The following is a 24892-nucleotide window of genomic DNA, read 5'->3' on the forward strand; positions in this document are numbered from 1 at the left end:
CAAGCAGTTTGGTTTGGTAAGTTCATAGAAGGAACGAAAGTCCTCAACATTGTCACGAATCCATTACAAATATTTTGTGACAACACTGCATCAGTTTTCTATTTCAAGAACAATAAGAGGTCTTCTGGAACTAAGCATATGCATATCAAGTACAAGTTAATTAGAGAAAAGATCAAGCAAGGGTTTATAAAGATCAGTTACATTGACACAGTATCAATGCTTGCAGATCTCTTGAACAAGCCACTTCCAGTCAAAGCTTTTAAACAGCATGTGGAAAATATGGGACTGACCTCGAACTTTGATATGCAGAATTAGTGGGAGTAGAAAACTGTTTCTAATTACAGTGCAAATAAGTGAGTTAAACTCACTAAGTTTTAAAGATGTAGTTTGGTTCCGAGTTTGGATTGAATAAAGGTTGTTTTCAATAATTGTGTTCACGTAATGCATGCATGCATATGTATATTTTGTCTGCATTTTATACTTTTGAATTGCAGAAAGTTGAAGAGTTTTCTGGAGTGATGGAAAAGTTTGCATTGGCAAACATATAAGCTGTTCAAAAGCATAAGGTGTGACTTATTAAAGTTACAATACAGTGGACCTGAGATGATATGGAGTAAGACAGTTCTTGAGATAAAGTTTCATCTCTAGATCATAATTTGATGATTTTCATGTGAATGGTTTGCTCAGTGTATGTGATTATGAAGGTTTTGAGATGAGACATAATTACAACCTTGTTAATCCTACATTGAGAAAACTTTTTGACAGAAATTTGAATTAAGGATGAGATTGAATCGCAGGCATATGGCCATTAAAGAAACACTGATTTCCGATACATATTTGAAACATGATCATTACAATTCGTAGACCAAGTGGGAGAATGTTGGATCTATTCAATATAAATCAACCATAAATAGGAATGCATAAGTAGGAAATCAGTAAAGCTGTGATTTGATCCTCATATATCATATCCCACGTTAAGTGTCTTACATTATAAGTAGGCTTGATAGAATCCTTAATAATATATGATTATGATACTTTACTTGAGAGCCAAGAAATGAGAGTTTTAGCTTATCCTTGGCTAGTATATAAACATCGGTCCCTGCTAACCCTAGATACGACAACTAAGGCTTCCCATAGAGCATAGTCATAAGGCTAGGAGTGTGAAGACCTGTAATTTGGAAAATATATTTATAAGACCATCTATAATTATAATATTTGTGTTCCTTGTATTTATTTAATTATTTATTTGTTTACTATATATTAACCTTGTCTAATTACCTGTTTATATTTATTTTATTTATTGATTTTAGCTTTACTATAATTATTTTGGTCTAAAATAATTGGCTGGTCAAGGTCAGTGCTATTGTTGACAACACCTCCCTATTTAGACACACCCGTAGCAGATTATGGGAGTACGGAGATAGGTTCAACTTATCTCTTGCCGCTACACCTTCCAATAAGAGAATAGCTATAACCGTCTCTTAACCTCCTATAAATAGGAGTGCTTTTCATTCATTTGAAAGAGGAAAACAAACGGAAGAAGGGAAAAATAATTCGAGAGAAAGAGACCAGGATAGAGAGAGAGAGAGAGAGTTGTTTTTCTGTGGTTTCTGTTGAGAGTGAGAGAGAGATCGATTGAGTGAGGGAGGGAGGACCGTGGAGTCAGTAGCCTGCTTTGTGTGGGTAACAATTTCTATACCTTGTTTATCTTTTCATAACTATTATATATTTTCCTTGTTTATATTTGTCGTGGAGTTTCTATTCGAAGTTAGTTTATACAAATTCTTCGCTTGATCAAATCTAATGTAATTTGGCTTCAAATCTGTATAGATCTTTGAGTTGGCTGTCTTATTATAAAATATGAAAGAAGTATGATAAACCCTAGTTTGACAAATCCAATTCAATTTCCTTTTCCAAAACTACTTTATATTTATACAATATTATGTTAATTTGATTGAGAATAGAATGAAGTTTATATATACACATATGCTACGCTATCAATATATGTAGATGTATATGTATAGCTATTTTTATATACATTAGTATATGCTGGAACAAAACCACACTAAGTCTTAAGCTTTTTGCACTATATATCGTCTAGGTTATAAATGATTAATCATGTTGTGAAATGGTTTTATGTATGGTTATTTTATACAAGTTACATAAGGTTTTGAAGGCAGAGGACTATCTAAGTTTATTCTTTCTTTTGGTCTCCATAGTATGTTTACTATACACAAAACTATTTTGCATAGTATTATAGGTCAACCAATTTGATATCTGATTTGAGTGGTAGTAAATTAGTAACCCAAGTACTTTGATTAGTTAGAGTCTATGTCTTGCATATATTGTGATTTGCTTAATACTTGTGAATAGGATTTTGTCAAGGTGGTGAACTCTTGTAATAGAGAGTTGGAGCAATGCTTTGGAGTCCAGGTAGGGGAAATACGGCAAACCTTTACAGATATTGATTCTATTAAATTTCGTGAAGTACTATATTTGTGTTGGTTGATTAATGTGGTTGGACATTGTTTGGATTATTGCTTCAGTTCGTTGTTTACTTGTTAGTACTACTGGAATGTTATTCGTTGAGATATATATTGTGACTTGTGAAGATGTAATAACGTGCTTGTGCATCACTCATGTGTAAGAAGTGGTTGGAACTTTGTAGGTGAGAAAGGAAATTGGAAAGAGGGTAATGGAAATGATCTTTTGTGTAGTTGAGTCAAACTCTTAGCAGGTACCAGGTCTCAGGTGAGCCCACAGTGCACAGATTCTTTAAGGGTAATTCGGGACTGGCGACGAAGAGTTTTGGCAAGATGACTAACAAAAGGGAAAATTGGGATGATTGAGTTACAGGGGGTTAATTTGTATATTAAACCATTCGAACCACCACTGCAGAGGTAAAATGCACGGTATGGGACGTGCAGGTCCGCGTGTTTTATTATATTAATTAACGGGGGTAGCCGAAGAGGTTCAATTGCATCCATGCATTATTTTATCAATAATAATTTGATATTCGGCTATATGATTTCATGACACATAATTTAATATTGTCAATTTACTGTGATAAGGTTATGTCCCTACTGAGCGACGGTGGTTGTTGCTCACCCCTAACCTATTATTTTACAGATGAGTTATTTGGCAACACTGGTGATAGACGAGCTAAGGTTGTGTTAGACGAGGGATCTAAGAGTGTTGATTTATTATTTCTATACACCTTGTAAAAATTTTGGAGTTATTTTAATAAGAGGAGTTTAATTTTCCAACCCGTGTCAATTTCCTTTTATTTATTTAGCTTTTAACTCGTGTTTCGGACTCGGGATCGAGTTTTTACTACCGACCCCAGGTCCGGGGCGTGACAAGGAGTTTGCAGAAGAGTTAGTGTTTTTCCTCGATCAAATTCTGTAAGCATGGCAGCTGCATCCTCGACAAGTAAGTAATTCTTCTTTGTGCTTGATAACTGATATGTGTTTTGATCATGCAAACATCACGGCTAACAGCGAAGACTATTGATGAATTTGTAATCACACCAGCTGAAGGAGTACCACGGCTTAGCTAGATATGGAGATTCAGGGAACATGCGCTCTGCAACAAAAAACAAGATATTGAAAATGGCTTGGTTGGTCACCACCAGGATTTGATTGGCTAACTCGTTGTACATTCAGAGCTCGTTGGGTGCCTTGAATTGGGGAACTCACTAGTCACTACTTTCAAGTTGACAATCCAATCCTTCCACCAAACGATCCCTCAATGTATGTTGAAGGAAGAAAAGATGCAACTTTCAAGTTAAAGGTAGAAGATGGATCACTCGTTAAGCCAACTTACCCCTCCTAATCCTACCATGGAAGGATTGGAAGGGATAAGTTTCCTCCATGACTAATTAATCTTCTACCTTCAACTTGACAAAAAACCTGGAAATTAACATCTATATCTTCATTCAACATACATCCATTCAACGTAATAATTTATCCAATCCAATCTAATCCAATACACCAAACGAGCCCCAAAGTCTTGAACAAATCAAACAAGATTATGCATGAACAAAAATCATACAGTGAAAAATAATACCTGGGTTTTAAAGAAAAAGTGAGATAGAATAATGGGTTACCAGTCAAATCCCAAGGCTCGAACTTGCAGACATCGATGACAGGGAGGAAGTGGCAGGCTTGGGAGTTGTTATATTTCATCTTCTTCCTCAAGAAGTCTGCCATTTCCTTTTCAGTGGGATGGAATCTGATCGCAGCCACCATGTCCGGCACCGATTGTGCGGTTGTTGATGTGGTGGTGCTGCTACTGATGTTTCCCATCCCTCCTCTTTGTCTTTCAATGTTTTGACAATTTGGAAACAAGATTATCAGATGTTTGTTGCCTAGAGAGAACGAAGCAGAAGAAGCAGAGCAAGTGAAATTTGTATTTAAAAACCGAAGTCACCCAATCAAGTCAGTGCCACTGTGCTTTTTGACTTGCAAAGACTTCCAAGTCTTGGGATGATGCCGCCAAACCAAGTTTTGCTGATGCTGTAGAAATAGAGATTTTCCAGGATGATCGATACACGAAGTGATATATCACGTGTCATTATATAAATTGTAGGATGTGTGTATCAAAAAGTTAATAATTTAAAAAATAAAACTTTTCACTACTCATATAAAAACATGTGATTCATCAACCGTGTTCTCGTTATAATTAAAAATTTCTCTTTGAGTGGATCCCACCCACTTCCTATCGGCAATCATGTCTCTTACTTTGTATTTTGTATTTGTTTTATTTGTTTTTGTTCTTTTGGGAAATATCACCCTTGTAATTGGAGATTGAAAAGCCAAAGTTCAAGCTTTACTATTATTTTCCTCGGATGAGGATCCGGACTTCGGATCTTCTTTGTGAGGATTATGGGAATTATTCAATCGTATCAGTTTATCGTATATTATGCAGTAAAAAATTATTATAAAATTATTATTTAAAATTGAATATAAATATTACCTAATAAAAACTTTTCGCACAATATACGATAAACGGACGCGATTGGAGGATTCCTAGGATCCTCATTCATTTTCTTTAACTGATGATATCAATAGATTTTGAACACAAACCCATTTTTATCAATCACACATTTTTATTAATATTTTTTCATTAATCTTTTTCAATTCATTCCGACGGTTGAAAATTGAGAATAGTGAGTGAGAAGTAAAATGAGTGGCACTACCTTAGATTTTTCTTGAGTAGTACCTGAATTCAGTATCGACATATATTTAACTTTTGAATTTGATTTAATGGCTTAAATTGAGAGATTGAGTACTGCTCTATTAAATTCAACTGTTAAACATGTGTCAACATTATATGTGACAGCCCGTCCCGAAATTTTGGAATATTAATTGGTCTCAAACGTGGAAGTTACTAAAATACCCTTGGACGTTATAGTGTGTTGTGTGTATTGTGTACTTAGGTTTTAGACCCATCCATTATTTTCCCAAGTTAAGAACTAAGGGAAACTAAAAAGGACTTAGTTTTGTTGGTTTTGGTTGGTGACCCACGTGGACACACACACATTCTCCATCACTCCCATGCTCTGTCTCTCCTCCCTCTCGGACTTCTTTCTATTTTCCGTACAAACCGTATGGACAAACTTCAAACTCAAGCTTTCACGCACGGATCGACGTTAAAAAGGTAATGTTCTTGTTCCCTACAAGCTCCTGAGTCCATTCGTACCATTTTTAGGACTTGAAAGCTTGTAAAACCCGAGAAACCATCACCCACGATTTGAGTTTTGTTCACATGGTCATAACTATGGATGTTTTAGGGGATTTTAAGCTCGTAGGAAGCTTTAGGACGTTCTTACAAAGCTCGGAGGACAAAAACCAAGTAAATTGGACGTCGGGAAGTCGAGTTTGGCGAGTATGAAAGTTGGCCGGAATTATCGTGTCTTCTCCGGTGAGATCCCGTGATTTTTGGAGCTTGAAATTGGTAAGAATGTGTTCTACTCGTTATAAGCTTCAATTTGGTTTAAGTTTCATGAGTTTTGGTTCAAAAATGAAGAAGTTATAAGGATTTTAAGATTTTCCAGTTTCTGGCGACGGCGACGGTCGCCGGAGTTCGAAGGTAGAAGACAGAGAATATTCCGTCAAACTTTGACGGAATATTCTGACGTCGTCAGGTAGAATTAACGATTTCTGTTACTTTTTAACGGAATGTTCCTAACGGGGTTAGGGGATTCCTTTAGGGTTCCCTACGCGTGGCCGCGCGTAGGGCTGTGCCCTTGTCGGCGCGTGACGGTGCGTGAGGGCTCCAAAAATTATTTTAAAAATTTGGACGTGTTCATGGAGTTGTGTAGGTCACGATGATATATTTATATACCTCAATTGAGCAATGTATGAGAAGTGATTAGCTAGTATTGGTTATGTGCTTTAAATTAACGTTTTTATAGTTGTTTTGTTTATAGGAGAGACTTATCTCGAGGACGAGCGTAGTCAAGGGCGACTCGGGGGCTACAATCTTTCGACATACCAATGAGTGGGCTTTTGGTTTTGAATATATATGTATATGTTTGGTATATTTCCTAGAAAATGCATTTAAATGAGTTATGACTTAAATTGCCATGCCAAATGTTTTACATTTAGAATATGCATATGATGTTTGCATATATATATATATATATATATATATATAATTGTGGTGTTGTGGATGCTCAGGTAAGCCCTAGGTAAGTTATGAATTGTGAATGTGAATAACGGTTCTAATTAATTGAGGAACATAGAGCTCATAAACCTGCACCCCGGTGTTAGTGAGTTAGCCAAAGATATGGCACATGCATGTATCTAATGTCACCTCCCGCACCATATGCTCACATTGGATCCAATTTAGGTGCACAGTCTTGTCGTAAAAACCATTATATGTGGTTCCGACTCGTAGGTGACTAGCGATTTATCGCACAGTTATAATGAGAATGTAGTAAGGAGCATAGTTATATTACACCTAGTCTTGTTGTACAGACCATTTCAGTGGTTCCGACTCGTATGCAGTCTAGTGTCGTATAGGTCACTTGCAGTGACTCTGGCTAGATTGACTAATGAGTTATGAATTCAGCCATATAGACCTCTGCAGGGGTTTCGACTAATATGTTATTTTCCATGAATTTATTTTCACCTGAGTTACTCATTCTGCTTTATATTTTGGCATGGCATACTTATAAAAATGGATATGCGAAGCATGAATTGAAATATATGTGTGTGTGTATATATATATACTTATATATTTATATTCCACTTCTGGGAAATTTATACATGTTTTACGGCGAGGGGTTAGAGCATTTGATAATGAAATGGTTTTGGAAAGCTTTGTTTTTGCCCACTCACACTTTCTGTTTTTGTGCCCCTCCAAGTTTTAGATAAGCTTGTTCGTTGGTGGCTCACGAGGATTGACTGGAGGTTTTGACAGACTATCACAAATGTAGGGCATCTTTGGGTGTCGTTTAATTAGTACTTATTTTCTGGACTGAACTTAGGCTACTTATGCTCTGATTGTGTATTCACACATTTTCTAGCACTTACCTTAGCTAGTACTCTTATGAATTGGTTTTTAATTATTCGTATTCTCTATTATCCTTATTGCTTCCGCACTGTGCACATGGCTATGTCACCCTCACGTGACGGCCAGCATGCCCTGATTCGGGTCAGGGTGTGTCATTATACGTGTATGTGCTCATCTTGTAAATCATAAGTGTGGAGGTAGGAGGTAGTTTGTGTGTTGAATTTACTGCACCATGTAGGAGTGGTACATGGATGGTCCTGCTTGGTATATCCGCATTGGGGGACCATACGTATTTCAAGGGTGATCATGCTTGGTATATCCGCGTTGGGTGATCACTACATGCACGATGAGATTATGCTATGTTCTGCTTGGTATATCCGTGTTGGGAGACCATACGCATTCTAGGAATGATCATGCTTGGTATATCCGCATTGGGTGATCACTACCTAGAGCTATAGGATACAGTCCTGCTTGGTATATCCGTGTTGGGGGACTGTTAGGGGTGATCATGCTTGGTATATCTGCGTTGGGTGATCACTGCCTACGTTATTAGACTATGCATATGGTTATGCTTGGTATATCCGCTTTGGGGGACTATACGCATTCTAAGAGTGATCATGCTTGGTATATCGTTGGGTGATTACTACCTAAAGTTAAGATGTGGTCCTACTTGGTATATCCACGTTGGGGGACCATACGTATTTTAGGGGTGATCATGCTTGGTATATCTGCTTTGGGTGATCACTACCTGCATGATTACCTTGAGTTTTTAGAAACATGTTATTGTCAGTTGATGCATACCTATATATATGTATATATATTAAATTGGCCTTGAGTTTTCAATAAATATTTGACCCAAAAATTAGAAATCAATTAAATGGCTTGGATCGATGAACATATGTTTCTAAATAAAAATCCAAATATTTATCAAATTAGCTTATTAGCATACTGATGCGTACTTACACACACACACACACACATATATATATATATTAACCTACAACCATGTATGATTCTTGTAATAGATTGACCGTCAAATAATTGGGAGACATCGCATATTTCATAAATAATATTGCCGTTAACACAAAAATTCATGTTAAATGTATTTATAACGGTATTTAATTGTTAGAAGAAAAAAAATTATGACAAATTTCTTTTTAATTTTCAAGTTGTCAAAAAAATAGGTAGACGGGTAAAAAAAAAGTAAACGGGTTAAAAATGGGTAAATGGGTATGCGGTTATGGTATGGTTAACCGTTTATAAATGGTTATGGGTATGGGTATACCCGTTTATGTAAATACCCAACGGGTAAACAGTTATGCGGGTAAAAGCTTAAACAGTTATGGGTAAATAACCGCGGTTACCTGCCCGCCATAACCGTTGCTCATCCCTAAGGATTAGTTGTACTTGGTACATTCCGATAGACAATTATATTTCGGGTTGGATTCTATTGAGTGGTTCGAAATCCCTACTCTTTCTCACAGTAGACATTGTGTTTATAAATTGGATTTACCTTATTATTACTTGGAATCCATGCAGGGAATTATATTGAATTCCTTTATTAAATTTCATGAATTGATACGTGATCTTGATGATATATTAATGTAGTTAAATGTTAATATCGTGCATTTGTGATTCATGGGACTGAATAATTGGAGTGATTGTGGAATGACGTTGGATATGATTGTTATTATTATGATAGACTCATTGATCATTGTGAGAATAACATTTTGCTTCGTTGACTGTTCTTTGAGATGTAGCATACTATGAATTGCAGTATTATGTGAAACATAGTGATTTATATGATGGATGAATTGGAAAGCATATGTGTGGGATTGGCATACCTGCGTGCATGATAAGGTGATAATTGTTGTTTTGTGTATGGTTGCTGTGTAGTGTGGTACTCTATAATTTTTGCTCGAAGTGTTTTACGAAAAGATTGAAGTTTGACAAATGGTGAACTACGAATGGCTTTATCCTTGTTTAAGGTACGTAGGCAGTCTAACAAAGCGGTTAGATGCAGTCATAAAGTGCACGAAAAATTACTATATGATTCGATTCTCGAGTTATGCTTTGTCGTATCCCAGAGGCGAGGTAAGTTAGAGATACGGATATTTGGTGGCGTCATGTGTCGATCTTGGACGTATGTTGGGATCGGGGCATGACAATTTTCCCTTCTCATGTGCCTTCCATAACTCTCAGACACTCTTCTCTATCTCTCTCTCATTTTTTCCATCATTTCTCTTTCTATCTTTCCTTGTATATCCTCATTAAAACTCTCACCTCCATTTACTACCACCGACGTCAAGATCAGGATACCACCATCCTCTTCACTGACTCTTTATTATCATTTATTTCTTCTCTTGTCATCTCGGACACATACCAAACGAAACATAGACAATACGGCTGCCATTTCCGTCGAACTCGAGTCACCACCATTTGCCATTTTCTCCTGTGAGTTCCTCGATCACACCACCTTGGTCACACATCCCCCTCTGTGAGTTCTACAAACCTAAGAACGAAGGAAAACACTCACAAATATCCTCCCTCACATCATTGTGCAATGGCATTGTGACCACCCTCATCTCTGGTAAATCTTGTCGTTCACGGCTTAGGTAATCCTCGGGACTTCCTCGATCATTCCCTTCTCGTTGCCTTAAGTCTATTTTTGAAGCCATATGAATGTTTTGATGGTATTCAAGTGCAGAAAAACCTTGGGGAGGATTTTCCATAAAACTGGTGAAGGAAAAACCATGGCCACCAAGCCACTTTCAAGCCATTTTTCCGGCCAACACCGACCATAACTCAGCCCCATTTTGTAAGGATTTGTTCCTTACCTTTCTAGCTTTAAATTGACTTTTGAATCATCGATATTGGTTGAGTATTGAGCTTAAAATGAGCTCTGAAAGTTGGGAAGAAAACCTGCAAAATCTGGGAATCGCGAAGAAGGCGCGTGGGCCGGCGTGGTTACCGGAGCGTGGGAAAGCGTGGTGGCCAGCGCGTGCAGTGTGTGGTTTCCAGTGTAACCACCTTGTGGCAGCATGTAGAGGAACTCGATTTCTCGATGTGCCGAACCTAAATTCGTCGTCTGTCTTTTGAAATTCGATGGTTTTAGAATAATTTCTTTATTAGTTGTCTTTATACTAAAAACGCGTTTATACGTTAGTATATTATATATTTACGTAAATGATTTCATTTATAGGCGAAGCGCATTGCAAGGACCCCCGATACCTGCAAGGCGAGTTAGACTTGACGACATGATTTGTGAGTGGGTCTTTTCTTTTATGTAGTATATACATTTGTTTATTTTCCATATATACATCTAATAATGAATTTTCTATGTGATGCCGTAATTAAATTAACGTTTATAGGAAACGACGTAATGATGAGAATTAGGAAATCATTATAAATCCTATGGGATGTCTTAATTAGATTTACGGCTACGAATAGTATTATGTCGACTAGAATTATTGAATCACTGTGGCATGACTATATTTACGTGAATTGCTCATCGTGTGCTACAATGGTATCAGGACTCGCTCAGGCTAGGGCCAGACTTCATGTGTATGTAGGGGTAGGTTCAAAAAATCGAAAACTGAAGAAAAAAAAAACCGAGATCGAAAAAACCAAATTGAACCAAAAAAATTGAACCAAATTGAAAAAACTAAACCGAACCAAATTAATTAAATTAGTATTTAATTATTTATTTATCTGTTTTGTATATATATGTGTGTGTGTGTGTGTGTGTGTGTTGGAATGTGTAATGGGCAATTATTATATTATTAAAATAACTAAAATGTGGCTGACAAAAGTTGTATCAAGCACATGGGTGCTTGCTTTCTAAAGACAGAAATCTGTCTCTCTCTCTCTCATTCTCTGTTATCTCTCTTTACAACCTAGAAACCGTGTGCTGACAAAAGTTATATCAAGCACATGGGTGCTTGCTTTACAAAACTCTATCTATGTCTCTTTCTTATTCTCTGTCTTATCTCACGCGTAATATCTTTCTCTATATCTCAGAATGCAGAAACCACCTAACCCTTCCTTCCTCTCAATCGAAAACCGAGCCGACACTTCCCTACTCACTTTCTCTCATTTCATTTTTCCTTTCTCATCTGCCTTCACTCAGTCTCAGACTCTTTCTCTCTTTCTCGGATTCAAAGCTCAGCAGCCACCCACCCTTTAAAACCCAGAAACCACCTAACCATTCCTGGACTTCAGCCGCACCTTCATTCTTCTCTCCCTTTTTTTCTCCCTAGCTGGACCTTCATTCTGTTTTGCTCTCTAATCATCCTCTTTTTTTTTTTTCTCATCTTCGTATTTTGCTGCATCAATAGCAGCCCACAAGTCTTGCAAACTCTAAACTTTGCCCACACTTATCGAGTGAAACCCCAAAGAAAAAGAGTAAGCAAGTTTGCAGATTTTGTTCGATTTTTGTGTTGTGTGGTTGTTAGTTATTTAAATTTCGGCTAAATGAATATAATTGTTGTTGTGATTTGTAGATGAAGATAGTGGTTTGATGAGTATGTGCAGTGTTGTTGCAGATTTGTTTCTTTACCAATATCCATATTAAAAAAAATCATGAAAAAAACTGAACCGGACTGAAATTGAACAGAAATAAATCGAAACTGAAAAAAATCAAACAAAAAAAACTGAAGAAAAACTGAACCGAACATAACATTAACTTTGGTTTGGTTTTCGGTTTTGGCAAAAAAGGGAACAAAACGAAACCGAACCCACCTCTATGTGTATGTTCGCATAGCACCATACACTTACTTTGGATCCATTGTAGGTGCCAGTCCTATCCTAGATTGCTATAGGCAATTAGGACTCGTATGTGTTACGCATAACACCAGTCTTCACTTGATTGTAGTACTAAAGCGTAAATCATTATTACATCCAGTCATGTTCATGTCAGAATACCTATGCATGAACTCGTGTGTCAGCATGTGTCGATGAGCACTCGATGTGAATGCTTATTTCAGTGATATTGTGATTACCGGAAGTTATATGCTTATTTACGAATTTTTGTGAAGTATTGCATTTTTTTAGATATTGTTGGCTACGGTAAGTATTTTCATACTATACGTAGTATGTTATATTTGGAAACTATACTTGTTTTATGGCGATGGGTTATACATTTTTGAAAAGGTTTTTACAAAGCTTTATTTTTAGACCCACTCACCCTTATTTTTGGCCCCTCTAGGTTTTAGTAGCTAAGCTTTCGTGTCGATAAGGATTATTGGCAAATCTCGGTATAGGTGATTACCTTTAATGGTATAATTCTTATCCTACCTTTATTGTACTTCGCTTATACTCTGGCATCACGTGTGAATTTGGTTCATTCCCGCTCACACGCGCACTTGTATTTAGGCACTTTTAGGTTTAAATTTATTCACATTTTTCATCTCATTACACTTTATGGCTTTGTTACCTTCCTGGTATCGGTCAGCACAACTCGATTCGGAGTCCAAGTGAACATTCTGAGTCGAAATGTATCAAATACATGTATGAAAAAGAGAAAAAAGTGCACGGAAATTATTTATAAAATATGATTGAAGATCAATAGTTTAAAAAAAAAAAACACTATCTATTGGGAAAAAAAAAAAAAAAGAATACTATGTAACCCATCTTCAAATTCCTTACTCTATGCTCTTCTTCCCTTTGCTTTACTATTACCATGCATATGAAGCAAGGGACATTATTTATTTATAAAAATAGTTCCTTATTACTCTTGATAACCAAGCAAGAGACATCCTAGACTCTAAGATGTGAGTCAAAGACGTTTTTGTCCAAGTAAGAGAATATAATTTTCTCCATGAAATTTGACTAGCGGAGAGCCATTTAGATGTAAAAGGAAAGAATATGCAAATTCTCTTTTTCCGATCAAGGCATGTATTTTACATCTCGCCTATTGAAGAGCCTTCGGCCACTCAAAAATATAAATTGACTATTTTAATGCATTTTGCATCTCACACTAGAGATCCTCTAAGGAGTTAGGCTACGACTCATATTACTAATGGAGTTTTATGGGGAACATAAGCTTCCTTCGTGGTTGAGAGCCTGAGACACTTACAATGCTACAATATGTTTCCTTTTTTAGAAGATGATTTTGAACCCGTCCGACAATTTGAGAGTGGTCTAGATTTTATATCGATTGGACTACCATAAAACTTTTACGTTGACAATTATCAAGGAGTTTGTAGCTTAAATGGTTTAAGAGAAGAAAAATATGTCAAAGTAAGTTCTTTACATGACAACTAACTCTTGGTCTCATCATTCTTCTCTTCCTAAAATTAAATCTCAGATTCAAATTCTCTGCCTCATTCGTTGCTTCATTGCTCCATTTGGTCTATAACATTAGGAGCCATGACAGTAAAATGCCCGAAACCAGTATTTAAATGGCAAAAATAGGAGAAAACATACGCCACAGTTCAAAAGCAAAAAGAAAAAAACAAAACAAAATACTCCATTCCACATTCAAATGTTCAAAATAAGCCACATTCACAAGAATGATTTTCTTTTGATATAACATTCTCAAGGACATGATAATAAACGCCATATTAACAAAGATACAAGTTTTGGTGTTTCACAGTTAAGATAGGTCATTGATAAGTTTAAGACCTTCGATTTTAATCATACATTTAACAAAAAATATAATTGTAACTAGTACTCCATCAAGGATGGAACTCAAAGCCTCACTTTTCATAACCATGACATCACATTAGTGTCTGGTTATGTTAATGTATCAGTTGAGTCTCCAGCAGCCATGTAGCAGCAGCTCCTGTATAGTGAATGCGGAACAAAGCAAATCCGCTTTTGATCGAAAATCATAGAACTTGGTTGGAATTGAAATACTGTTACCATGGACGACTTGATATTGCATAATGGAGATGCTTCCTGGAAATTGAAAGAACCCTTCATTTCACCGCACATTCCATGCCTGCTTCAAACGGTATGAACAGAAAGCAATACAATGCGCTAGCTGCAGCTTCACTGTCCTGCACATACAAAATCAAATTAAGTACTTCAGTAAACATAGCAAATAGCTTATTGGAGTCAAGGGATAAACATAAAAGTATTCGTTTAATCACAGGGACAAAGCCAGAGAGTATTCACTTCATGTTTTCAGCTTGATTTCCTCACCTTGTTTCGTGACACTGCCCTGCATTCGGATTCTTCTTGGAGCATCTCCATGTGGGTAGACAGGAATGGATGTTGGTGTACATTGGAGTCGTGTGTTGTTTGACTGTAGGATAGAAGCTACTCGTCTGAGGAATACATGTAGCTGTGTTGATAGAGGAAGTATCGTCTTCAAATAATGCTTGTGAGAAAAGACATTATTACTTTATCTGGACTCGTCACGTTCTGAGAACGGTAGAGTTCCAGATAGCATTTCAACCATTTGCATCTCCTGGTGTTCCTTTGTACCAACAAAAGTTCACCTAACAAGGTTGAAGCATAAAAACTTGGGGATTCTGTGACACACGACAAAGATTTGGACATAATTGTCCAAAAGCAATGTCGTGCCTCAAAGACTACTTAACTTGGTTGCAGAAATGTAGATAACTGTGAGTGTTTTTGAGTGTTTTTGAAGTATTTGTAGGAGAATATCAGAGAGTTGGGGACCCATTCTTACAAGGCCCTCTTAATATTCTCCTACAGATAAGAGTATCGTTGTTCATTAACAATATTGGAGTGTTTCTCCAATAGCTAATGCAGAATATTCTTTTGCACGTCCGTGGAGTAACTCGGCGTCAGTATCACTGGTTACTCCACTATCCCCATCATACACCCATCCCAATGACTCTTATAGGTTGGAGCCATTGGAAGGAGTGTACGATGCCTCTGTTATTCAAGAACTTTGCGGGAAAAGAGTCGCAGGCTCTATATTTAAAGATTGCGACTCGTTGCCTCCAATATAGGTATTGGCAAGCATAAGCTCTCCCAGTTCTGAGGAAAATAATGGTGACTGCAATGGGTAATGATCAAACGGTTGAAAGGGTGATTCCGGATTTTCTTCTCGCTGAGAATAAGCCTGGATGAAGAATCATGACAAGCAAGTGTTAAGTTTTGATGTACTTCTAGTGCACCGTATTAAGTTTATATAATAAAAAATTCATCATCACCTCGGAAATCCTTTCACTTGTAGCACGATTTTGAGAATTATAAACGATGTTGATAACTGATTCGTTGTCATAATTGGTTGGAGACGGACAGTTACTGAATTTGCCACTATGGACGTCCGCAGCATCTCCCAGCTGGTGTGGCTGAATTGTCTGAGATGGCTCGGGAGGAGGAAAGGGTGAATCCGAATCTTTTTGTAGCTCCGCAGAAAGCTGCCATATTAGGATGCACAAAACAAAGCCAAGGTTAAATTTTTAATAACTTCTTGTGTTTCGTATTACCAAGTTCGCATCAGAATGTTTAAAACGTGTACTCATCCTCACCTCCAGAATCATATCATCTACAGCTTGATCATTAAAATCAGATGAACCGCCGCTACCAGGTTCACCATCATCATGATCGCCATTGCCAAGCAAAGCACGTTCTAGCTGTTTGTATGCCAGAATTTCTTCTTCAGCGGAAATCATATGATTCATTGCAGCATCTTGGTTATCAGTATTACAGGTGATGCAGCCACCAGTACTAGGATCAACGAATTCATCACTACAGACATCAGGAGCATTTCCAAGCTGAGGTGGCTGAGGTGGCTGAGGTGGCTGAGGTGACTCAGGAAGAGTCAAGAGTGAATTCAGATATTCACCTACCGGAGCACACGACTTCCACTGCAAGATTAAGAATCACAAAATAAGCAAGTGCTAAGTTTGATGTACTTTTTGTGCTCCATATTATCAAGTTTACATCAGAAAATGTTCAAAAAGGTGGTTTTTTTTCTTTCTTCTTCTTAATAAAACAGAGGACTGGGCGAGATTAGCTCATGTCCGTCAAAGGCACTAAGTGCTAGTCTCAGTCATGAAGGAGAGAGAACCAACACATCCATAAACCTCCCTCCAATCCCGTGTTTATGAAAACAAAATAATTAAATAAAGATATACATACGAGGGGGACATAAAACCAAACCTGTTGAATCATGTCACGTAGAACTTGATCAGTAGAATCAGATGAGATGCCGCCACCAGGTTCGCCACGATCATGATTTCCACTGTCAAACAGATCATCTTCTAGCTCTTGGTATGCAAGAAGTTCTTCTGCAGCTGGAGTCATATCATGATTCAATGCAGCAGCAGTAGCTGCTTGATCATTTCCGGAACTAGATGCAATGCAACTACCATTACCAGGATCAGTTAAATCATCACCGATCAAAGTATCCTGAAGATTCTTGTTATCAGACATAGAATTAGCTGGCTTCTTCTTTAAGCGGTAAAGAACAAAGTCCCTCAGCGGATCCCTCCCCTGACTGGTATTAGAACCCTGTTTAGGTTTAGTGAAATAGTACTCGTGCATCACCCAGCCAGTCCTCTCGGATTTAGACACACGACCTTTGTAGAAGGTCAAGGTTCTCTTTTTGCAAGTGACATGTGTGGAGCTGATATCTCGTGGCTTGCCTGTGATTTTCCAGAAGCCTTTCTCAGTGATCCTGTTGCAGCGAGGACTATTGATGTATTTGTAATCAGGCTGGCTGAATGAGTACCATGCCTTAGCTTGATATCGAGTGTCAGGGAACATGCGCTCTGCAACACAAAGAAAGATATTTAAAATTTGAAATTAACCTACTTAATATCCTTGTTTAGTGTCTAGGATTGGTTGGATTTGATAACTTGTTAGATTCAGGGTCATTTGGTGTGTAGAATTGGATTGAATTGGGGAACTCACTATATTGAAGGTCTAAGATGGACTACTTTTTCTTCAAAACCCAGTTCTTACTTTCCACTGTGGCGAATTCATCTTCTACCTCCAATTTGGACAAACTTAGAAGTTGATATCTATATCTTCATTCAACATACATCCATCAACCTAGTAACTCATCTAATCCAATCTAATCCTAGATGCCAAACGAGGTCCTAGTCTTGAACAAATCAAACAAGATTATGCATGCACAAAAATCATACAGTGAAAAAAAAAAACCTTGGTTTTAAAGAAAAAGTGAGGTAGAATAACGGGTTACCAGGCAAATCCCAAGGCTCGAACTTGCAGACATCGATGACAGGGAGGGAATGGCAGGCTTGGGAGTTGTGACCTTTCATTTTCTTCCACAAGAAGTCTGCCATTTCCTCTTCAGTGGGATGGAATCTGATCGCAAGCACCATGTCCGGCACCGATTGTCCGGTTGTTGATGTGGCGGTGCTGCTGCTGATGTTTCCCATCCCTCGTTCAAATGTTTTGGAAATTTGGAAGCAAGATTATCAGATGCTTTTGCCTTGGGAGAACAAAGCAGAAGAAGCATAGCAAGTGAAGTTTGTATATATAAAACAAAAGTCACCCAACCAAGTGAGTGCCACTGCTCTTTGACTTGCAAGTCGTGCGATGATGCCGCCAAACCAGGTTTTGTTGATGGTGTGGAAATGGCTTTGAGTGTGGATCCCACTCCCTTCCTGTCATGCCTTTACTTTGTCTTTGTTTTTATTCTTAAAGGAATCTCATCCTTCATGTAATTGGAGATTGAAAAGCCAAAGTTCAAGCTTGTACTATTCTTTTCTTCAACTGATGTTGATCCTTCATTTTGCTTGAGTACTGATGGACGTATATTTCACTTTTGAATTTGATCCAATGGCTCAAATTAAGAGTTCGAGAATTGTTCTCTCTTTATTTTCTTAACCTAAGCTTTCACTCTTAACAAATATATGTTATGAATTTATGTAAAGGGAATCGGAATATTACCACATATGAGTAGTAATGAAAAATAACAATTTATGAAGAAAAAAAATCCATAAAGGAATCAAACACTTAGAACATAGGTATTTACCTTCACCACTTAAGCAAGACTTTCCCATAAACCTGTTAGGTCTTCATCATGATTGTAACGTAAGGCTAGGTTATGGGCTATGAAAGAACGGTTAGAGAAAACTAGAATTTGAGATATATCGAGACTTCTTCATTTGTAATTCGGCCGGCCCTTCTTTTTGAACCTTGATCTTCTATTCTTGGCGTCTAGGACTCATGTTGCAGGAACAAAACAAATTAAAGTGATAACCTTAACATCTTATAATCAAAATTCGTATTATTTCAAACAATTTCTAACACCTATCCCCAAATTTATTTTCTACCTCCTCCTTTTAACACTAAATGCACAATTCACCTATAGATGAAAAGATAGAAATTAGAGAGAGGATACGCCTATTTTTTGGCTCCAGTGGAAAGAAGAATAAGCTTCCAAGATGAAGGATCTGAGCCAAATTGTTGCCGTCCTTAAAAGAGAAATTCTGAAGGAAAAAAAAAAAAAACTTTTTAGGGACAAAATAATTGCCCCTAGATGGTCTCTAAATATATGTACAGCTTCTTTAGCGATAAAATTTGTATGAAGGTCGTCACAAAAAGTTATTTAATGAGAAAAAAATTGGAATTTTTCTGCAGCAACCTTCCTTGATTTATCACTTTTAGAGCCTTTAAACCCGTCAATTCACAATATAAGCGAATTTATCCCCAAACATATTCCAAAACATCATATTCAATATTCTAAACATGTTGACATCATCAAATTAACTTGCAAACATCTAAATATAATTTGGGCAGTTAAATCAATTAAGACCAAAATATGAACTTTACATGCATTCTTCTCCTTTCTTTGGCCTTTTAACCATAAAACCACCCCAAACACATCTGCAATGACAAAGTAAACATACTCGAAACATTCTATGTATGAAGAAATCAATATTTATCAACTTGGAACATAAATACCTTAAACTTTTTTACCTTAAAAACAAAAATTCAGATGACTCAACATAAAATACTAACAAAGTACTCCCCCCCCCCCCCCCCAAACCTAAACTAAACATTGTCCGCAATGTAAAACCATAACAAAAGCATGCAATGACCAGTCCGGGAAAAGAATGAAGAAAATATGAAAAAATAACGAAAAATAAGGAACGCAAGAACCTGATTAGGTTGCCTCCTTACAAGCGCTTGGTTTAAAGTTCTCAACCTGACCATGCCGAGATTAAGTCAAAGATGGTGGATCATTGAAATGAGGAACCACTCCATGTTTCTTCTTCATGTTCCTTTCTTCCACTGTGTAGCTTTAAAATTTGGTGTGGATGCAAGACAATGAGGCACTGCATATTTTTGTGTTTTCTTAAATTTCAAAGCTTGAGACTTGTTTTTATTCACTTTTTTCGGTTGTCTCTTCCACATATCTTGGCCATTGGAGTGGAATTTAGTTGACTAGACATCTTTGATTTTTTGTTCGATTCCAAACTCTTCCATAATTCGGCAGGTGGATTAGAAGTGGATCTTTGGAAGTGTTTGGATTAAAACTTGATTTTTGGCCCAAAGATGGAGTCGGCCCAAAAGGAGGCCTGGAGGAATAGAAGATCAAAGCCCAGCCGAGACTTGGGAAGGCAGGAAAGGGCCTTTTCTGACTTGATACAATTCACAAAGGCCACTTGCCTACCTACCCAAGGACCAAGTGGTATAGACTGATCAGACTGCACAGCCCATAAAGTACTTTATGGTGGCATTACATGTAATAAAGCTGATGAGTCATCACCCTCAGACCGCATTCGGGCAAAGCTGTTGCTACAGGAGCCAAACTGAGTAGTCTATAAAAGGAGGAAGAGAAGACAGGAATAAAGACACTCAATCAAACAAACAAAAGCACAAACTCTGCTCAAAAAGCCAGATTTGCCTTCAAACGAAGCTGTAGTCAGCCCAAGCTTTCATCCCCCTCGGGATAATCTTTTCTCCTAAACTTTGTAATAGCTCTGCTACCTTGTTCAAACTTGTTGTAGTATCGATTCACCCTTTTGTATTCTCCTTTCCCCTCTCCACCTAAGCTTTTAGACCTTTGACAGAACCACAAAGATAGGGACCTGCAAGACGATCAGCCTTAATTGATAAGGTTTAATCTTGCCCGACCTGCTTTGTTCTGTCTTTGTCTTTTCTTTCTTTAAAGTCTAGCGATATGTTGTATGTTTTTAGTTATATACAAGTTGTCTCTAGTAAAATCACGATGACAAAGCTTTCTCAACACTTGGATCTGATTTAAATATATCTTCAATGCTTAAATTAGATCCAAGTCCTAAGCCCGCAGGCATGTAAATCTGATTAGTTTAAAAGTCCTTGGCCTCAAGGCATAAAAAAGAACTTTATGTGGACTTAACCCATCCACGACAATCCTTGATAAACGAGAAGTCCGAAGTTACTTGGGGCGCAAGTAATCGACCTACCTTCTAGTTTTCTTTCTATTATATCATGATTATCATAGAACGCTTAAGCATGGGATGGACTCTAATGGAAAGCCTCAAGGCCTACACTTAAGGCCCCACAAAGACATCCATTTGGATTCATCCTATTCAGCGATCTTAAGAGTCTAAGCATAAGAATGAACTCTGATGGGAAGCCTCAAGGCCTACACCTAAGGCCCCACAAAGGCACCCATTTGGGTTCGTTCTATTCCTTGGATTCGGGTAATCAGAAATATAATAGTTAGAAGACTCCTACAATCACAAGAATACATATGATGCGTTCGAGTACTGGTTTAGTTATGTATGGGAAGCCTCAAGGCCTACATTTAAGGCCCCACAAAGGCACCTGTTATAACTAAACACGGTTTCTTGGATACATATATATATATATATATATATATACAATGAAAGAACGACAACCATTTTACATCTGCCATGCTAAAGATGGCAGTGGCACGCCTGAGCACCTAAATGTTAACCTTGATTGTGAGCCTCAAGGCCTATACCTAAGGCCCCACAAAGGCACCTCTCAAAGTTAACTCTGTCCTTCTGTTTCAGCCTTGCCCGAAGAGCCTTGCCCGAAGAGTCTTGCCCGACGAGACTTGCCCGACAACGCCCAGAAATGAAGCAGAAGCCCGACAGCAGCCCTCAACCGGCGCCAACCTCCAGGGGAGCTGTGTGCTCGTCAGCCAAGAAACATCCCCAGCGGAAATTCCTGCCACGAACATAGTTTTGGCACGCCCGGTGGGATTTACCAATCAGAAGATAGAGAAACGGATATGCCAGAAGACTTGCAGAACACGTTATTTCAAATGTTGCAACGCTTGGAGAAAGCCTCCACGAGCTCTAGAAGTGATATTGATGTAGTTGTTCCTCCCAGAGGAAAAAGACGTGAAAACAACCAGCCAGACGAGATGGACGTGATAATCAACCCTGCATGTCCCTTTCCGGATGCCCCTATAAATATGCTGAATATAACATGGGCGGAGAAGGGAAAAGGGAAGATTACAAGGGAAGAAGAAGAAAGACTGGCCAAGAAACCTACGGAGAAAATAAACAAACTACCCGTGTATCCAAAGGCTGCCATAATCAAAGGGATGGTTATGTGCAGTAAATGCCAGTGTGAGTGTGAGCTCGAGATTCCTTCGGCTGGAGTCCTCATTGATCACGAGTTAATCAGGAGGAAGGAAGAAGATGCAAGAAGAGAGGCCCGCGAGAGAAATAAGCAGGCAACAAGGAAGGACACCTCCCGAAGTGTTTTTCAAAGCTTAGGAGGTGATTCCCAGCCCAAGGCTTTATCAGAAGTGTTTCGAAACCATGAAGCTTCTGACGAGGCAGAAAAAATGGAGGCCACAATCCAAAGAGGTGCAGATTATCCTCAGAATGGCCAGATGAGGAGGGAAGTCAAGAGAACTGATGGGATAGCTAATCCCGACAGAAAAGGGAATTCTGCCCACCTCGGGCGGAAATGGTATGTAGTCGGAAAGAACGGACAGCCTACCAAACCAATGGGAGCCTCTATGATCAGGAGGGTTCAAAGGCAGCACAAGGCCTACATGAATTCCTTAAAAACCCCCACTACCTCTGAAACCTCAAAAACTCAAAAGTTGGAAAGAGCAACATCTGGAGGTAGTAGCCAGCTCCATTGGCGACATAAGAAGGAGGTAGAGAAAGCCAACAGCAAAGCTGAATGGGTGGGGGATCATGTGCCGCAGAGCCAACATCCTGGGAAGTATAGGATCTTGAGAAGAGCTCAAGAAGATCCGATCATGGTACCAACTCCTGGATGGAAGCCAGAGCCTATTCACATGGGAACCGTTGCAAGACCACTTTCTCTGCCATTGGTGGATCCCTTTGGTGAAGTTCCAAAACAAACGTTGTACGAGGGCATGGGTCAACTACAACAGGAGGGGATACCAGAACCTCTGCTCCCAGCCGATGCGATGGCCTGGTTAGATGAATTCATGGACCATATTGGGAGCAAGAAGGAGGATGTACTCGAGCCCAGTAATTTCCACATCAACATGGCGTATATATTATCCGCCACTTTTGGTGTCAGACCTGATCAACCTACTACTATGGAGGGTGATTACTTAACAACCGAGCCAATGATGGCACAAGTCAATGTGGATATAGCGGAAGAAGAAGACTTTGGCAAAGCTGAGCCCTCAGAAACATCCAAAGGTGGTCCTCTAAGGATTTACACAAATGAGATGGTGTTTAGCCGTCCGAGTATTTCATTGGCCAACCATCTGAAGCCTATATATGTTTCAGCTCACCTAGAAGGTGTGCCCTTCAAAAGAATTTTGATTGATGGAGGAGCAGCGGTTAACGTGTTACCGGCCAAGCAGATGAGGAAGATGGGGAGAGGTACGGAAGATCTTATTCCCACGGACCTTACGGTCTCTAGCTTCTCAGGTGCCATCACTAAGACTCATGGCATATTACCTTTGGAGGTGGACTTGGGATCCAAAAAGATAATGCTGGCATTCTTTGTGGTGGACTGCACCTCCACTTACGGAGCCTTACTCGTAAGAGATTGGATCCATCAAAGTTTAGCCATACCTTCCACTCTTTATCAACAAGTGGCGGTATATCATGAGGCGGGTGTTGAAGGACCAGGCTTTTGGGAGATAGTAGAGGCCAAAACACGGCCGTTCCTCCCCTCGGCCAGTGTTGCGGAAACAGGTTTCTACAATCCCAACGTAGGAATCTTGAAATGTTCAGGAGCTGATAAGAACGGCCGCCCTACCAAGGTGACGGCCCAAAAGCTTTTGGAACAAGGAATGCTCCTTACTAAGGAGGAATGGGATAGACCCTGTCTCATACCAATTTCCCTACACCATCAATGACTGAACAAAAGAAGAAATATCAGGTCATGGCAGTCATATCCCTGATTAAAAGGCTGTTGGTATATGGGAAAGGAAGAAGACAAGAGAGGGAGCAAGAAGAGCAAGAATGGCAGGAAGAAGCTTCGACCAGCCAGCATGAAAATGAAGAGGAATCTTGCAGTGAAGAACTGGATAAGGCTATTCAGATGGCCGAGTGCATATATGATCTAGATGGGCCAGACGACTTGCCCGAGAGCCCAGAATTGGTCGAATTTTTATGTGCAGAACCTGATAAACCATCACCCGAAGTTCAGGATCCTTTGGAAGTTATTGATCTAGGCACAGAGAATGATCCAAGACCAATACAGATCAGTGGTTTATTAGGGGCCAAGGATCGGGCCAGGATTATTTGTCTCCTGCAAGAATTCAAAGACTGTTTTTCTTGGCATTACACCGAGATGCCAGGGTTAGATCCAACCTTGGTGGAACATAGAATGCCTATCAAGGAAGGATATAAACCGGTCAAGCAAGCACCACGGAGGATGTCAAAGGAGATAGAAGAAAAGGTCAAAGAAGAGATTGAGAGGCTAGTGAAAGCTGGCTTTATCAGACCAGCCAAATATGTGGAGTGGTTAGCCAACATCGTACCCGTTTTAAAAGCTGTAACAAAAGCAGTACAATGTTATGTTGATTACAGAAATATTAATGGCGCTACACCAAAAGATGAGTACCCCATGCCTATGGCTGATTTGTCCATAGATGCAGTAGCAAAGCATAAAGTTTTATCTTTTATGGATGGAAATGCCGGATATAACCAGATAAAGATGGCTCCAGATGATATTCATAAAACAGCTTTTAGGTGTCCTGGTCATGTGGGGGCATATGAACATCTGGTCATGCCATTCGGGCTCAAGAATGCTGGCGCAACATATCAAAGAGCAATGAATGCCATTTTTCATGATCTAATCGGCCAGAGCATGGAGGTCTATATCGACGACATCGTGGTGAAATCTAAAACAGAAGAACAGCATCTAGTAGATCTCAGGCAAGCATTGATAAGGATGCGGATCCACAAATTGAAGATGAATCCAAAGAAGTGTGCATTTGGAGTAAGAGCGGGCAACTTCTTGGGATTCTTGGTGTATCAGAGAGGTGTGGAAGTGGACAAAAACAAGT

The 24892-nt window shown here is 38.7% G+C and overlaps 1 protein-coding gene across 2 annotated transcripts in view; it reads right to left on the reverse strand.

Annotated features, from left to right (window-relative positions):
- LOC126629842 (uncharacterized) overlaps positions 1-19430 on the reverse strand; it is a 62274-nt gene extending 42844 nt beyond the window's left edge. The window contains exons 1-4 of one of the 2 annotated variants that reach the window (XM_050299981.1): positions 17651-19430; positions 16606-17216; positions 15972-16310; positions 15651-15860 (exon numbers count right to left, since the gene is read on the reverse strand). In XM_050299981.1, the coding sequence (XP_050155938.1) occupies positions 15651-15860; positions 15972-16310; positions 16606-17216; positions 17651-17849 (1359 nt within the window). In that variant the 5' untranslated portion in view covers positions 17850-19430. Of the gene's footprint in view, positions 1-15650; positions 15861-15971; positions 16311-16605; positions 17217-17610 lie in introns of both variants that reach the window. The other variant, XM_050299983.1, reaches the window with a different exon arrangement.
- Between the last annotated feature and the right edge of the window lie 5462 nt (positions 19431-24892).

Source organism: Malus sylvestris, chromosome 7, assembly GCF_916048215.2.
Source record: "Malus sylvestris chromosome 7, drMalSylv7.2, whole genome shotgun sequence".
In the NCBI taxonomy this organism is placed as follows: domain Eukaryota; kingdom Viridiplantae; phylum Streptophyta; class Magnoliopsida; order Rosales; family Rosaceae; genus Malus; species Malus sylvestris.